We start from the raw sequence: 16,329 nt of genomic DNA, 5'->3' as shown, positions 1-16,329 counted from the left end.
GCAGGGCCAAGGGACAGCCCCCTGTAGCAAGGCGGCGGGGGTCCCGGGGGATGGCGCGGTCCCCATTCCTTCAAGGGTCCCCAGGCCCACGTCACCCTTTATGCTGCCAGAGCGCCACCTGGTGGTCCCTAGGGAAATGTCACCTGCGCACAGTTAGAAGCCACACAAACGAGTTGCAAAAAACCCACATCACTTTATTTCAGCCTTTATCTAAAAATGTAAAAAGTGTTAAAAAGAGCTGCAGATACCAACGTCCAATCCTCACAGGCAGGTGGGGAGGGAGGGTCAGGATAGAAGTTCAGAGTCCCTCCTACCTTACAGAAAGGGGAGTCCCAGGTCCAAAGGCAAAGCCCCCTTCTCTCCTAGCACCGGCCCAGGTCCCTCCCACCCAATCTCTGCTCCAGAACTCTCTCTCTTCCACGGAGAAGAAACATTTACAGTTCTTGAAACGCGTCCAGGAACACTGGGCATGGCACATGCAGCAGAAGCTGCCTGACCTGAAAAAGCAGGTGCATCAGTGCCTAGGCTTTCACCTGCCCTCCTGGCCCTCCGGACCCACTGGGCACCCCTGCCTCCCACTCACCGAGGAGGGCTAGGGCCCGGCCCCCTGCTTGTTGGCAGGAAGGATGGGGCACAACTCAGCTTCCTCTTCCTCCTCAGAAACATCATTGCTTATAGTGACTGGCGGACACAGAAGCAGGAGAGGGGGTTGTTAAAGCCAGGTCTGGCCTGCACGCCACTTATTTATGCCCTGAGTGCTAAGCTGGAGGGGACCCGGCCTTCTCAGGGATCAGTCTAGGTGGGAAGAGGCGGTGAGAAAGCCAAAGGAGTCCACATGCCTGGAGCTGGGGAAATGGGCAGACTGCAGGAAGCAGGAGGCTTGGTGGGGCCGGGTGGAGAGGACGTGGAGCTCAGGGCACCGCGGGGCGGGCATGCAGGTCTGGACGGGGGAGTGCCGGAGGAGGATGTAGAGCGAGTCCCCGGGGGGCGAGGCAGCGGGCCGGCCCTGCTCTCACCAATCTGGTGCCGCCCGGTAATCCGCACCGGGCCAGAGCCCGATTTCAGGCGGAAGGTCACAGGCAGCTGGAGCGGAAAGTCATCCAAACTGAGCTGGGAGGAAGACATGGATGAGGCCTGCCCACTCGTGCCCAACCCACCCCGTGGTGAGTACGGAAGCCCTCACGCCCACCCGGCCCCAAGGAGGCTGGACTCACCATGGGCTGGCAAGACAGCTTGAGGTTGGCCACAGGGACTGCGATCTCCTGGTGGTCGTGGTTCCGGGCCACCACTTCCACCACGTTACACTCGTCCTTGGCTCCCTCGGTGAGGCAGAGCTGGAAAGGGGCAGAGGCAGCCTCAGGTCTCCTCGCGGGATTCACCCACGGAGAAAAGCCTACTCGGCCGGCCGCGGCCAGCCCGGGCCAGGGTTCGGCGCCTCCCGCAGGGCGCCCGCTCCTCACCATGGTCAGGGCCAGCACGTGCTCTGCGTCGTCCTCTTCCTCGACCTTGAAGGTGAAGGAACGGGCGTGGCTGGAGAGCTCGCAGCCTGCAAGGAGAGAGGCGCGCGCGGAGGGTCGCTGCGTGCGAGGGGGCGGCGAGGTCCGTCCGCGTGTGCCGACGCCCGGGCCGCCCAGCACCGCCCCGACCCCCGGGAAGCCGGCGGCAAGGCTCGGGCTCCGGCGGCTGCGGGCCAGGCACCTCGGCGCGCACACTCGGAACGCTGCAGCCTTGCGCACTCCCGCGCCTCTACCCTCCCCACTCTCCCCAGTACCGAAGAAGAAGCTGTCCATGGTGACCGGGGCCGGGATCCGCAGGCCCCCGACAGCCCCGGCCCGGACCCGGCTCTCGGAGCTCAGGAACCCCGCAGCGGCGGCGGCGGCGGCGGCCATGCTGTGAAGCCGTCCGTAGGCCCCGCCCCCACGTGTGCGGAACCCAACAGCTTCCGGCCCCGCCCCTTAAAGGGCCCGAGCCTCGGTAGTCTGGGCTGGGGGATTTAGCTCAGGGGCACCGCGCCTACCTCGCAAGCGCCAAGGTCCTGAATTTTATTCTAGATAACAACAAAAAAAGGCAGCACAGTGTAGATTGGGCCTTGGTGTTAACGTTATCGTCCCACGGCCAAGTGGGCTCCCATTTTCTCCAGGTTATTGCAGCCTCTAGTGTTTCCGCCCCAGGGTAAGCTTTCGATAAAAGGGGTATATATTTAAAAATGTACTTTACTTCCTTTTCCGGTCTTTCACCAAGACGGAGTTCAGAGTAGCATTTTCTTTGATACTGCGGATTGAACCCAGGGCCTTCATACTGAACTAGGTACACGTACTGACCCCACCCCTTATTTCTGAGCCCATCTCCCTAATTGCTCAGGTGGGACTCGGACCCGGGGGCTCCCGTGTCCGGTTCCCGCACCAGGTGGCGCTTGTCAAAAAGAAATGTGCTAGGGCCAGGGATTTAGCTCATTGGTTCCACCACCTGCCTCTCAAGCGCCAGGTCCCGACTTCGATCCCTGGTACCAAAAACAAAAAAAGTGCTAGGGTCTACCTCTGTGGAGCCCGCAGCAGACTTGGGGCTCCATGAACTTCCACACACCCCTCCATTCTCTCCTAGACCTGCTTCCCCGCCCTAAGACCCTGACGCCCCACCAGTGCACATGGTGCATCTCCACTGGCCTTCAGAGGGCAGGGTGGTGTTTGCAGTCAGCTGATTGTGGGATGCAACTGCTGCAGCTGGCAGATCCACTTTCTTTTGGGATTCTGATTCCTAATCAGCTCAAGAACATCCTTGCATTTTAAATTTTTGTCCATTTCACACCACTCAGGTCTTTTCCCCAATCTGGCCCCTTCTGACTACAGAATCAGGCCAACTGCATTCCCTGTTAAGACGAAAGAACTTCTCAGTGACTGCCCTATTTTACTCTGGGTGTAACTTGAAAAGGGAAGCTTAGCTAAAAACTAGTCTGCTTTTCTTAGCTTTTGCCTTGCCTTGAGGAAAGTCTAAGGAAATGTCTTTACTGGGCATAGGAGTAAGAGGACTGCCTTCAAGATCCACTCTAACGTGCTCATAGGTGAGGTGTTAAGAGACCAGAGAAAAGGTAGAGGGTAGACAGTAAGTAGGTGCACGCAGTACAGGACAACACACATTCACTCCAAGTTTTATTTTGCCTCTTACATGGTCTTCAGATAGTTTTACAGTTCGTATTCTACAGGAACTGAGCTGTGATCTAAACAATGAAATGTCATTCCAACCTTAATACTCCTAACCACGGATGACGGCATAGCACTTTACAGTCCTAGAGTGATGAAGGTAAAGTACAGACCTGGACATCTGATCCACATTTTAATGTATGTGATCAGAAGACCAGTCAAAGTAATTAAAAGCCAAGATAAAACCAAAATGAACTTGTTTAAAAATCCTAATTCCATATGAGATTGACCTGGAAGTCCTCCAGATAAAATAATGCTGTAATACATAATCTACTAGTGCTTGAGATATATTCAAAAAGAGAACTGAGGAACATTCAACTGTCTTAAAACACTATCTAGAGCAGGGATCTTTCCTTCACCTCAGCCCTCAAAAATGAAAACTTGGTTTCAGCCTACAACACACCACATCCTGTCGTTTAAAGATGTCTATCCTAACAACAAAGAGTTCTTTCTCCTCACCCACTCAACACACTCATAGGCCTTGGGTTGGAAGTCACTAGGTACAGTGCTTTAAGACTGTCTCAAAGCCCACTCTAGCGGAATTCTACAAAGGAAGCAGTTCAATTTCCCTTCTCCTTGTCCTTCACACAGCTCAAAATTAAACAGATGATGCAAAACTGTAAGTAAGCAAGGTAACAATACACTGATACAAATCTAGGGAGAAGTCAGCCAGCCATGATGAAAAAAATGAATCCTGCAGAGATTACCTGCCAGCCTCATGCTCAGAATCCTTAAAAACACCAAATCTAAATTAAAACACATGAAGCTTTCAGATTCTGTGATTAATGAAAAAAGAAATGGGTAACCTAGTGTGCTCATTCTTTTAAAAATTAGATAAAACATGCAAGAATTAAAGACTGATTTAAACCAGTAGTAACAGGTGTTGAGATTGAAGGACACCTGATCCAAGAGCAAATGACACCAGCCAGTTCCCGGACCCTACTTGACAGATGTCCAAACTAACACTTCACACTGATCTGCTATGGAAGTTAATTTTCAGAAGCAACCTCACTTTGCAACAGATTTGAGTCCTATGAAGTTAGGGTCTTGTACCCAAAATGGTCATGGTCTCTACCTATGTGGGAAACACATTAAAAAATAAAGCTTCTTAAACAAAAAAAAAGGAAACCCCCCCAACTTCCTCTAATTTACATTATTCAAAGTGCCATCTAAAACCAACACCTTTTCATTTTATAAAGAAAAAAATTACAAAAATGGTCAACAAAAGATAATCAGGTTACAGCTAGTTTATATACACAGAAATTTACAATGTATCAATTTTAGGCTTCTGCCAAAAACAACTGCACTGTCCCTACAAAGCACAAAATGCCCAAGCCAATGGTCCATACAGGAGACAGTTGGGCATGGCTTTACAAAAAGCAAAAAATTGTCCCAAATTGAAAACATTTATTTAGCTTAAACTAATGCCACAGCTATCCCACTTGGAACATCCAACCTGAAGTTTCTGAAACACACTAAGTTTTTCTCTCATCTCTGCCATGTCTACGAAGAATGAGACATTTACTAAACCAAGTAATTGTGATTCTCTTAGGTGAGAAATCCATCACACTGGATGCAGAAAACAGTGCTGACTACATTTATTCAAGACCCTTCTCCCTACAGAAGCCCACATAAGAGGTCTCGGGACCCAAGATGAGACACAAGAGCCAGAGAGGAGCCCAGAGCTCTGTTACATAGGACTCGCAACAATGCTAGCTTCTTCCGGCCAGCCAGTGGTCTCTGTGTGACAGGTGAACTGTACAGTCTTCGGTTTCCACTTCAACTGGCTGATTTGTTGCTGCTCCAGAAGCTGAGCTGTCTGAAGACCCCAACTACCAACCACAGGTGGAGTTCAGACTGACAGTTCACACTGCCAACAAATGTCACAGGCTCCGACCAAGTATAACCACATCCTTTGGAAATCCTTCCATTTTTGCAATTTCAAAACAGCCTAACTTGCTGTAAAACTCCAGAATTCTTTTATCATCTGGTCTCACTTCACAGAAAGCCCCGCGGGAACCTAGAAATAAAAACATTCAAAACAAATATGTCAATTAGAATTATGAATATAAATAATTTTAAATATATTTAATAAGGCCTTGTCTTTAAATTCTATGCCACAATTTTTAAAATTCTTATTAATATTTACCAATGAAAAAAGAAAGTCAATAATGATTGAAATTCTTCCCCCAAAAGAAAATCTTTTTTGGTACCGGGGATTGAACTTGGGACCTTGCCCTTGCAAGGCAGGTGCCGGAACCAGTGAGCTAAATCCCCAGCCCAACCAAAAGAAAATCTTTTGGGAATAAGATTTAAGAAAACTCACGATAAAGCACACATCTGTTCAAAATATACAAAGTACTTTTTAGGGACCTACAGGGCACAGCCTATGTCACAAGTCATATAACCAGAATGCTATATATTCTGTGGCAAATCTCACTTATTTGTTGTGATTCAGTTCCAAGTACTGCACAACATTAAGAATTGCCTTTTCTAGCCAGGCGTGGTAGTGCACACCTGTAATCCCAGCATTCAGGAGGCTGAGGTAGGAGGCTGGAGCAAGTTCAAGACCAGCCTGGGCTACACAGTGAGTTCAAAGCCAGCCTGAACTACACAGCAAGACCCTGTCTCACCCCTTCCCCTCAAATTATCTTTTCTAGCTGGGCATGGTGGCACACGGCTGTAATTCCAGCATTCTGGAAGGCTGATGCAGTAGGATTGCAAGTTCCAGTCCAGACCGGGCAATTTAGTAGTCTGGTGAGAGAGATCGATCCTGTCTCAAAACAAGAAATTTAAAAATAAAGGGAAGGCTTTGAGTTTAATTCCCAAAACAAAACTTTCCTTAAAGTTACTTAAATTACTCCATCAAAGGGAATTCAATTTAAATGATGAAAGATCCAACAGTAAATAAGGAGCATTTTCATGGATCAACAATTCTAATAAAGGCTTGGAAAACTACTTAGTTTTGTGAGGCCTGAGGATGAAAAAAATTTTTTTTTTAATTTTTAAAGCAAAGGAAAAAATGAAACAAAGTCTTTGTAAATAGGGAGGGGTGGAGGAGTTGAAAGGAGGCAGGGAATGGTGAAAAATAAGAACCAAGATACATCATGCAAAGGTACAAGTTCCCAATGATGAATGTAACTGTACTGTATATACCTAAAATGTACCAATAAACTTAATGGAAAAAAAAAAAGTAACTAATCTAAATAAAGTATGGATGTTAGTTTAAAAAAAATTTGTTTTAAAGGGTTGTTTAAAAGAGAATATGGGGGGGCTGGGGATTTAGCTCAGTGGTTCCGCCACCTGCCTCGCAAGCACAAGGACCCAAGTTCAATCCCCAGTACCAAAAAAAAAAAAAGAGAATATGGGTAGGGGATTTAGCTCAGCGGCACAGTGCCTGCTTCGCAAGCACAAGGCCCTGAGTTCGCTCCCCAGTACAAAAACATAAAAAATAAAAGAGAATATGTAAAGGAGACCATATGTAGACCTTAAAGAATAAAATATTTACTATCTGACCCTTTACAGAAAAGGTTTTCTTTTCATAGCACTAATGTTAAGTGAAGTATTTTTGAAGACTGAATTCAGATAAACTCTTAAATATTACATTCCTGAATGAAGTTTCTTCCTGGGCAGTGTTTTTCTTTTCTTTTTCCTATTTCTGAAGTATTTTGGTGACTAAAGCCAGGGAGCACTAAAAGCTAACCCTACCCCCACAATTTAAATTGCCCAGGCTGGCCTCTTATCTTGCAATTCTCCAGCCTCACTAAGCCTCCCAAGAAGCTGGGGTTACAAGTGTGTACCCCCCCACACCTAGCAGAGCATTTTTCAATGATTGATACACATGGGATTCTTACATCACTAAGAATTCAGAAAATAAGAGATAAGCTGGGCACAGTGGCCTGTAGCTGTAAGTCCCAGCTTCTTGGCAGGCCGAGGGAAGATCATGTAGGCCCAAAGTTTGAGGCTAGCCTAAACACTTTTCTCAACACAAACACACATGCGTGCGTGCGTGCGCACACACACACAATGAAGTCTAAATCACAATTTACTTCTTTGTTTTTTTAGCCAAAATATAGTCCTTGCCTAACTCCATAAATACACACTCACCATTAGCCTTCAAGGAAGACAGGAGGCAAGCCATCATGCTTTTTGCCACACTTGGATCAGTTACTTTTTTGTGAATATCCATCTTTATCAAAGAAGGGAAATTGGCAAGGAACGTTTCTGGCAATACTTCCTGTTCTTCGTGGAAACTCAACATTATTTTCTGAAAAAATTAGAATTTTTTTAATTTTGATAGTTACCCATTACAGTATATATCCATATTCAGTAACTCAGTAACAGAGTAACAGGAAAAGGAAAGCAATATTTAGCAACTCTTCCAAACATTAAATAATTATCAAAGAATTTACTAGCATGTGATTCTAGCTGAACTGTTTGCACTTTTAATAAGTGTACCTAGAGGGGTTTGATGGTATATGCTCAGTGGTACAGCACTTGGCTAGCATGTACCAGGCCCTGGGTTCAATCCCCAAGCACACAAGAAAAAAGCATACATGCAATGTGGTAAACTGGATTGGATCCCAGAACAAACAACAAAGAACACTAGGGGAAGAAACAGTAAAAGTTTGGAATTCATTAATACTAATGTACCAATGATCGTTTCTTAGACTTGATCAATGTGGAAAGCAGATAAGGGGTATAAAGGAATTCTGTATGAATTCTGCATATTTTCTGTAAATCCAAAATTATTTAAAATTACAAAAAATTTTGAAACTTTGGAGCCAAGTGTGGTGGCACATGCCCATAATCCCAGCACCCGGGAGACTGAGGCAGGAGGAGGACCACAAATTCAAGGCCATCCTGAAGTACATAGTGGGGCCCTTTTCTCAAAAACATAAAAAAAATTAAAAGTGCTTGATTAACATGTATAGGGGCCTAGATTCAATCCCCAGCACCATTCAAAAAAATAAAACCTTGTATGCTGGGTGCAGTAATCTCAGCTACTCAACAGATGGAGGAATGAAGATCACAAGTTTTACCCAATCTGGGTAATTTATCGACACCCTGTCTTAAAATAAAAAGAGCTGGTCATGGAGACCAGGTGTAGAGCACCCCTGGGTCCTGACTCCAATCCCCAGTACTGTTGAGGGGAAAAGCTCCAACAGATACACGGGTCCATTTTTCCGTTCACACCGTAAAAGCTGTCAGATGCAGAGCACCAACAGAGCAGCAGCTCAGTCACCACCAAGCTGCAGCGTGTCTCACTCCCAGTGAGCCACACCAAAGGTACACAGCCATCGAGCTAGGGCAAAGGGTGGAAAGCAGGACTGAAACTATGAAGAGAATGTGAATGCTTTGGACTGGGGAATGGAGGTAGAGAGTTTTAGAAAAGAGAAAGAGGAACAACATGGGAAAGAAAATACAATGTCATGAATGACAGTCCAAATATGCACCTAAAAATCTTTATTACGCTTAGAAATTATCCTCAAGAAAAAATTTAAAAATATATACAGTGATTATGTAACAAAAATCATGAACTAACATGGAGCACAACATTTTTTCTTTTTTTTAACAGAAAATGCATTAAAATTTAGACAGGACAGACACACCAAGAAGTACATCCCCCAGAAAGCAGATGCAGAGAATTCACATTGTTAGTTATAATGCAAAATGTACTACTAAGATGGCAAGTCTCTGACAAGCCACAAACTGAAAAGTTTTTAACTGAAAACCTAAACCACCCTGAGAACAAAACATAGTATTCTTTAGCTTGGTGCTTTTTTTCCTACTTTTTTTCTCTTCCCCAGTACTGGGAATTGAACTCAGGACCTTGTACTTGGCAGGCAGGCGCAGTGCCCCTGAGCTATATCCCAGGCCCATTTCCTCTGGATTTTTTTTTTTTTTGGTACCGGGGTTCGAACTCGGGTCCTGGCACTTGCGAGGCAGGCGGCGAAACCACTGGGCTAAATCCCCAGCCCCTCTTCTGGATTTTTGAGACAGGGTCTCAGGGTTTCATCCTGTAACCCAAGCTGCCTTGATGTCATGGCAATCCTCCTGCCTCACCCTTCCAAGCACTAGGATTACAAGCCTGCACCACCACACCTAGTTGTCTGGTGCTTTAGAAAGGAAAGAGCTGAGTGTGGTGGGACATGCCTGTAACCCCAGCATTTGAGAGGCTGAGTGTGAGATCAGCCTATGCTACCAAAGGCAGAGGCTAACCTAAGCTAACCAGCAAGATCCTGTCTCAAACAGGCAAAGTTTCTTTCTCTGTTTCCCCACCTGAAAAAATAAAGATGATTCTCAATTCATCAAGATGGGATTTTTGAATGGGACTGTAACCTGAGAACACTGCAGTCAAAACTGCATTTAATCCATTCAGAATAGAGAAAAGAAAGGAAAGAAGAAAAGAAAGCCAGCCAGCCAGCCAGCCTAGGGATCTATCTAACCAAGGAGGCTTAAACCCTCTACAATGAAAATTTCAGAACACTGAAGAAAGAAACCAAAGACACCAGGAGCTGGAAAGACCTCCCATGTTCACAGATTGGCAGAATATTGTTTAAATGGCTACATTACCAAAAGCAATCCAGATTCCATGCAACCCCCATCAAAATACCAATGATATTCTTCACAGAACTAGAAAAAAAACAATTCTAAACTTCATATAGAAACACAAAAGACCCAGAATAGCCAAAGCAATCTAAACAACAAGGGCAAGGCTGGAAGCATCACAATACCCATTTTAAAATTATACTACAAAGCCATAACAACAAACACAGCAATGGTACTGGCACAAAAACAGACACAGAGACGAATGGAACAGAACAGAGGACAAAGAAACAAATCCATTCAACTCTAGCTATCTGATTCTGGACAAAGGAGCCAAAAATATTTGTTGGAGAAAAGACCGCCTCTTCAGCAAATGCTGCTTAAGAAACTGGATGTCCACGTGCAGCAGACTGAAATTAGATCCCTGTCTCTCACCCCATACAAAATCAATTCAAAGTGGACCAAACATCTAGGTGTAAGACCTGAAACTTTGAAAGTGTTAAAAGAAAACACAAGAGGCACAGGTACAGGCAGGTGCAAACACTTCCCAATTAGGACTCCAACAGTACAGGAAGTAACAGCAAGAATGAACAGACCACACAGAGTCTGCGCAGCAGGAACCCAACAGCGAGGAGAGCCCGCAGAAGGGCAGAGTCCTCACCAGCTGCTCCGGAAGGATCAGTGTCTACAGTAAGACTTCACGCCAAGACATCAAATGGCACAGTCAGTACATGGGCAACAGAAAGAAAACAGACACTTCTCAAAAGAAGTACAAGTGGGCAGTCCATCTATGAGCATATGTCCATCAAGTTTAGCTACTAGGGAAGGCAAATCAAGCTACACTTGAGTTTCGTCTCACCCCAGTATGAAAGCAGGCGCCTCAAAACAGAGCCACCATTTCATCCAGCTATGTTACTCCTCGGTATACACGTTAAGGAATTAGTCAGCATACAAAGGGATACCTGCATACCCATGTTTGCTGTAGCACAAGTTACAGCAGAATATACAACAGCCAAGATACAGAACCAGCTAAGGTGCCTATAGGGATGAACAATAAAGAAAATGCATACATAGATCGTGGAGTATTACTCAGCCTGCAAAAAGAACAAAATTGTGTAATTTGCAGAAAAATGGATGGATCTGGAGATTGTCATGTTGAACAAAACAAGCCAGACTCAGACATATACTTTATATTCTCCCTAGCATGTGGAATCTAAAAATATATTTATGGAGCCGGGGATTTAGCTCAGTGGCGCTGGCCGCCTGCTTCACAAGCGCAAGGTCCCGAGTTCAATCCCCAGTACCAAAAAAAAAAAAAATTTATGATTGAAGCCCCCCACCCCCACAGATGTGAAACTCAGGGAAGAGTAAGGCAAGGGGACAAACGGGAGGGATGATTAAGATGTTACACGCATGTATAAATCTGCCACAACAAAACTCAATCTGCATAACCAATATTCACTAATAAAAAATGTGGGAAAAAATTTAACAATGTTTTAAGAAAATCTTAAAATGAATATGAATACAGCTTAAGTTTACTTTTAAAAACTACATTTAATACATCTAACCTGATGAACATCATCCATCCACAATTTAGCAACATAGTAGTCACCCTTTGTATCAGTGGACTCCACATCCACATATTTATGTGTATCAAAAATATTTGGGGCTAGGCATGGTGGTATAATTCCAGCACTGTGGGAGGCTGAAGCAGGAGGATCTCAAGTTCAAGCTCAGCCTAGACCACAACTTAGATCCTGTCTCAAAACAAAAAAGGGCTGGGGGATGGCTCAGTATGAAAGTCCTGGATTCAATCTCCAGTACTGAGAAAAAAATACAGGGGGATGCATCTGTACATGGTATGTAATTTCCCCTTGTCACTACTCCCTAAACTATCACCGCCTAACAGTGTAGCATTTACATTATACTGTGGAGGTGATGTAGACGTTTATGGGAGGGTTACATGTACACTACACCGTTTCATTTAAGGGACTTGACCATCCTCAGATTTTGGTATCCTCCAGGGGTCGAAGCAGTCCTCAAACTGCAGGTACTGATGGGTGACCATCCACTGTAGACTACAGATCTATCACTTGTTTCCCTTCCTGCTCAGGCTCTGACTGCAAGCTACGGCTCTCTGCTGTTGCCCAGCAAGGTGAAAGTTTCTGCTGCACACTGCTAGCTAGGAAAAAACCTCAAAGTTCAAAACTGGAGGTATTCTATTGAGTAGTAGTTTTGCTTTGTGAAGCTGACAAACTGTAAAGTGAAATGTTAAGTTGGGAACCATCTTTATGTTACAACAGTGGTCTCAAATCAGGAGAAACTGTCATACTAGGAGTAAGCCCTGGGGCTGGGGATTTAGCTGAGTGGTTCCACTGCCTGCCTCAAAAGTACAAGGACCTGTGTTCCATCCCCAGTACCAAAAAAAAAAAAAAAAAAAGAGTAAGCCCTGGGGCTGGGGAAGAGTATAAGCTTAGTGGTAGAACACTTGCCTACCATGTGTAAGGCCCTGGGTTCCATCCTAGCACTCAAAATGGAGAGGGGGTTTACACCACACTTAGTAAAACCAGTAAAAGCCTATAGTGAATGCCAGGGTCTGTCCGCAAGGCCTACCAGTTTCCAGTCTCACATATAGCTGATCAATGAAACAGACAGAGACAGCACAGTCAGAAATGGAGGATAAAGTCACAATTTTAAAACTGGTATGTTCCAGGAGATGTTACTTTACTCCAAAACCAATTTACACACCAGGAATGTATTCTCAGAAAAGTGTAAATTGTGTTCTACACTCTACTACAGTGTATTCTTTTATTTTTCTTTTACTTCGGGGGCTAGGGATTAAATCCAAGGCTGCTGTTTTAACAAAACTCCTTGTATACATTTTTTTTTTTGGTACTGGGGATCAAACTCGGGTCTTTGCACTTGCGCAGCAGGTGGCGAAACCACTGAGCTAAATCCCCGGCCCTTTGTATACATTTTTTTTGGTAGTAGAGATTGAACCTAGGGCCTTTGTGCTTGCTCTACCACTAAATTCCTAGGAACCCACACCTCTTTGAGACAGGGCCTCACTATTTGAGGCTGTTCTCAAATTATTATTTCCCACCTCAGCCTCATGAGTACGTGGAATTACAGAAATGGGATTACAGGCATGTACCACTGTGCCCAGCTACAAACCTTATTTGGATTCTATCATTTTTAAACCAAGACTAATTCTATTAACTCTTTTGTATATAGTTGTTACATGTAATGCCTTTAAAAAGAGATAAACTAAAAAAATAAAAGAATCCCAAGTAGCTTTCCAATAGCATCCTGTTTAAATAAACTTATTTAAAATGATGATACATACTCACATATGTTTATAGCAGCACAACTCATATAATAACTAAATCTTGGAAGTGGCTTCTATTTCCATCAACAGACGCATGGATAAAGAAAATGTGTTTATACACAAAGGAGGAGTAGTCTACTGTAAAGGATAAATAAGTCATCTGTAGGAAAATGGATACATCTTTTTTTCTTTTTTTTTGAGACAGGGTCTCACTCTGCAGTTTAGGCTGGCCTTGAGCTCACTATGTTGTCCAGGCTGCCCTCGAACTTGTGATCCTCCTGCCTCAGCCTCCCAAGTGCTGGGATTACAGGCGTGTGCCACTACGCCCAGCTGGGAAAATGGATGCATCTTGAGACCATAAGGGTAAGGGAAATGAATCAGACACACAAGCTTAAATATCATATGGTTTCTCTTATGTAAAAAACCCAAAGAACATATAAATAAGTTAAAAAGCAAAGAAAAAGATAATAGGAAATAGGAGGACAGAGCTTTTGCACATAGGAAGGGGATCTAGAGATAAGGGAAGGGGGAGGGAGAATAAAAACAATGAAGATGTGCTTTGTACGTGCACCAATCCCACACAATGAATATAATCCTGTCCTGCAAACGTACAGGAAGAAAAAGTTTAAAAATGAAAAAACAGGGCTGGGGATTTAGCCCAGTGGTTCCATCGCCTGCCTTGCAAGCATAAGGACTCGAGTTCGATCCCCGGTACCAAAAAAAAAAAAAAAAAAGAAAAAGAAAAAACAAAACAACAACAACAAAAAGCAAACCTCTAAGAACTCCGTAAGAAATTAACTTAGAAACCACTGAAATTTTATGATGCATCTGTTTAATTTTTAAAAAAACATACCTCGGCCTCTGAGAGTTCTTTGTCACCATTTGGCTTGGTGTACTTCTCCTGCATGAAGGGAATCCAAGATATCTTACACTTTTTAATGAAGGGCGTCACATCTACAGTGCCCAAGGCATAGCCACATATGCCATCTTCATCTTCCAAGACGAAGCAGTAATCCAGGCTGAGAGAAAGGAGCCCTCCTACCAGCCTGCTCAGAAGGGAAAGGGATGGTGAGTTTTCTACTAACACAAAATTCACAATTCAGTTATATGAGGTCCAATGTACTTGAATTACTTAGTGGAAACAATATTTGGTGTGAAAGCAACTAGAAATGCACATGTATCAATTTTCAGATTTTACTGAAACTAAAATGGAATGTAAAAAAAATTTTTTTTCCAGTTGTCTCCTCCCCTCAACCTGATAAGCCTCACTATGAAATATCTGCTTCCAAATCCAAAGAGCAATCACATACTTGTCTCCAATTAGGTCAGGCTGACTTTGAAAAGGTAAACCCACTCCATCATCATACATTTCCCTGCAAATCTTGTACACAGAAGCCTGAAAATAGAACAGATTTTTATATATTATTTTATATACAACTAGAGTTAAGCATCACATCAAAAAAGAAAAAAAAAAAGGCAGCTGGGGATTTAGCTCAGTGGCACCACACCTGCCTCACAAGAGGCAAGGTCCTGAGTTCAATCCCTGGTACCAAGAAAAAAACCCAAAACTGATCTGTTCTGGGCCAGGAATGTAGCTCAGTGGCACTGTGCCTGCCTTGAAAGCGCAAGGTCCTGAGTCCCTGGTACCGACCCCCCCCCCAAAAAAAACCACACAAAAACTGTTCTGCAGGGCATAGTTTCTGGTAATAAACTGAGGATTAAGAAGCCAGCCAATTTTTGAGTTTTTTGTTTATCTGGCTGGTTGACAGGGTCTGGCTTTGTAGTTCAGGCTGGCCTTGAATTCACTTTGTAGCCTAGGCTGGCTCTCAAACTCACGGTGATCCTCCTGCCTCAGCCTCCCAAGTGCTGGGATTACCAGCTGGCACAGCACCATGCCCAGGTAAACTCCTTAAATTCTTTTTATTTTTTTTCTGGTACCAGGGATTGAACTCAGAACCTTGTACTTGCCAGGAAGGCGCAGTGCCACTGAGCTACATCCCTGGCCCATAAACTCCTTAAATTCTTCCTGAAATTTCTCTGTCCATGTTTTCTCCTCTTAGGTTGAAGTTGGGTTTTTGGGGGTTTTGTTTTCAGTACTGGGGACTGAACCCTGGGCCTGTTTTTTTTTTGGTACTAGGGCTCAAACTCGGGACCTTGTGCTTGCGAGGCAGGCGGTGCCACCACTGAGCTAAATCCCTGGACCTTTCTTTTATTTTTAGAGAAAAAGTCTTGCTATTTCACTAAATTGCCCTGGCTAGACAAATTAAATTCCCGCCTCACCCTCCCAGAGTGCTGGGATTACATGCATATGTCACTACACTAGGCTCTAAGTTTGTACTTTAAAGGGGTGCAGCTCAGTTGTAAAGTGCTTGGTTAGAGTGAGGTTCAGGGTTTGATCACCAGCACTACAAAAAACACCCCATAAAAATTAAGATATTTTAAGACACTAAAGAAATTCTTTAACCAGTGAGTTTAAAGCAAAGTTCTAAGTGTGTACATAACCATTCACCAAACTGTTAAGACAATTACCTCAGGGCAGGGATTTAGCTCAGTGGTTTCAACGCCTGCTACGCAGGCACAAGGACCCGAGTTTGATCCCCGGTACCAAAAAAAAAAAAAGACAATTACCTCATCTTTAGGAAAATACGGTCTGATAGTATAAACTTTGGAGGTAGGAGTCAGTGGGGGTGGTTGAAAAAAGAGATCATTTGCCCCATCAATTGGCAGCAAACGCTGTGAGGGAAGAAAAGGAGAGGGATTAGTATCATGAAGATATCTATTTCTTTAAATGAGTGCACTGCAGATTACCAACTTAACATTAACTGGCTACTGCAGGCAGACCTAAAGAAGAGGGGTGCACTATGCTTTACTAATATAAACACCTCTTTGCTGGGGAGGGGAGTGCTTCTGAGTAGAAATTACCCAAACTGAGTTACACAGCTTTACTGGCATAATAATGGGAATTTAAACTTATAATAATAAAAAAAAAAAACAACAAACTATCTCAGAGATGACAATTTTTTTTTGTTTTAAAAACCAATCTTAACTAGACCATCTTTCTACTAAAAGATGGCAGAACAGACTGTCAGGAGGAGAGGTTTGGTCTGAAGAGGGTTATCTGTCCCGGAGACGCTTTATCCCCAAAGCAATGCGCTTCAGTTTGCTGTGTGCAGCAGAGCACCTGTTGGGGGAGAAAAGTAGAGCACCTGAAAAGTCCATGAACAAATTGCAACAACAAAAAATTTCCTATATTGT

The 16,329-nt window shown here is 44.1% G+C and overlaps 2 protein-coding genes across 6 annotated transcripts in view; both read right to left on the bottom strand.

Annotated features, from left to right (window-relative positions):
• Positions 1 to 173: 173 nt before the first annotated feature.
• Positions 174 to 1,935, bottom strand: Npm3 (nucleophosmin/nucleoplasmin 3). 4 transcript variants are annotated; one of them, XM_013066086.3, is made up of 6 exons: positions 1,772 to 1,935; positions 1,461 to 1,546; positions 1,215 to 1,334; positions 840 to 1,110; positions 584 to 681; positions 174 to 497 (listed from the first exon to the last, which is right to left on the bottom strand). In XM_013066086.3, exons 1-5 carry the CDS (start codon positions 1,887 to 1,889, stop codon positions 593 to 595), a joined length of 684 nt encoding a protein of 227 aa, XP_012921540.1. In that variant the 5' UTR covers positions 1,890 to 1,935; the 3' UTR covers positions 174 to 497; positions 584 to 592. The 4 variants fall into 4 exon arrangements, with proteins under 4 accessions (XP_012921540.1, XP_004866424.1, XP_012921541.1 ...); XM_004866367.3 differs by having other exon boundaries at positions 1,017 to 1,110; XM_013066087.3 differs by having other exon boundaries at positions 840 to 1,083.
• A 1,198-nt stretch (positions 1,936 to 3,133) lies between these two features.
• The window catches only part of Oga (O-GlcNAcase), a 33,098-nt gene continuing 19,902 nt past the window's right edge, over positions 3,134 to 16,329 (bottom strand). The window contains exons 12-16 of one of the 2 annotated variants that reach the window (XM_004866368.4): positions 15,703 to 15,807; positions 14,385 to 14,470; positions 13,928 to 14,120; positions 7,305 to 7,464; positions 3,134 to 5,217 (exon numbers count right to left, since the gene is read on the bottom strand). In XM_004866368.4, the coding sequence (XP_004866425.1) occupies positions 5,081 to 5,217; positions 7,305 to 7,464; positions 13,928 to 14,120; positions 14,385 to 14,470; positions 15,703 to 15,807 (681 nt within the window). In that variant the 3' untranslated portion in view covers positions 3,134 to 5,080. The remainder of the gene's footprint in view (positions 5,218 to 7,304; positions 7,465 to 13,927; positions 14,121 to 14,384; positions 14,471 to 15,702; positions 15,808 to 16,329) is intronic. The other variant, XM_021245584.2, reaches the window with a different exon arrangement.

Source organism: Heterocephalus glaber, unplaced genomic scaffold (genome assembly GCF_053883595.1).
Source record: "Heterocephalus glaber isolate CG9 unplaced genomic scaffold, H.glaber_assembly_v1.0 deba00001498, whole genome shotgun sequence".
Lineage (NCBI taxonomy): Eukaryota > Metazoa > Chordata > Mammalia > Rodentia > Bathyergidae > Heterocephalus > Heterocephalus glaber.
This window is presented reverse-complemented; position numbering and strand designations above follow the sequence as displayed.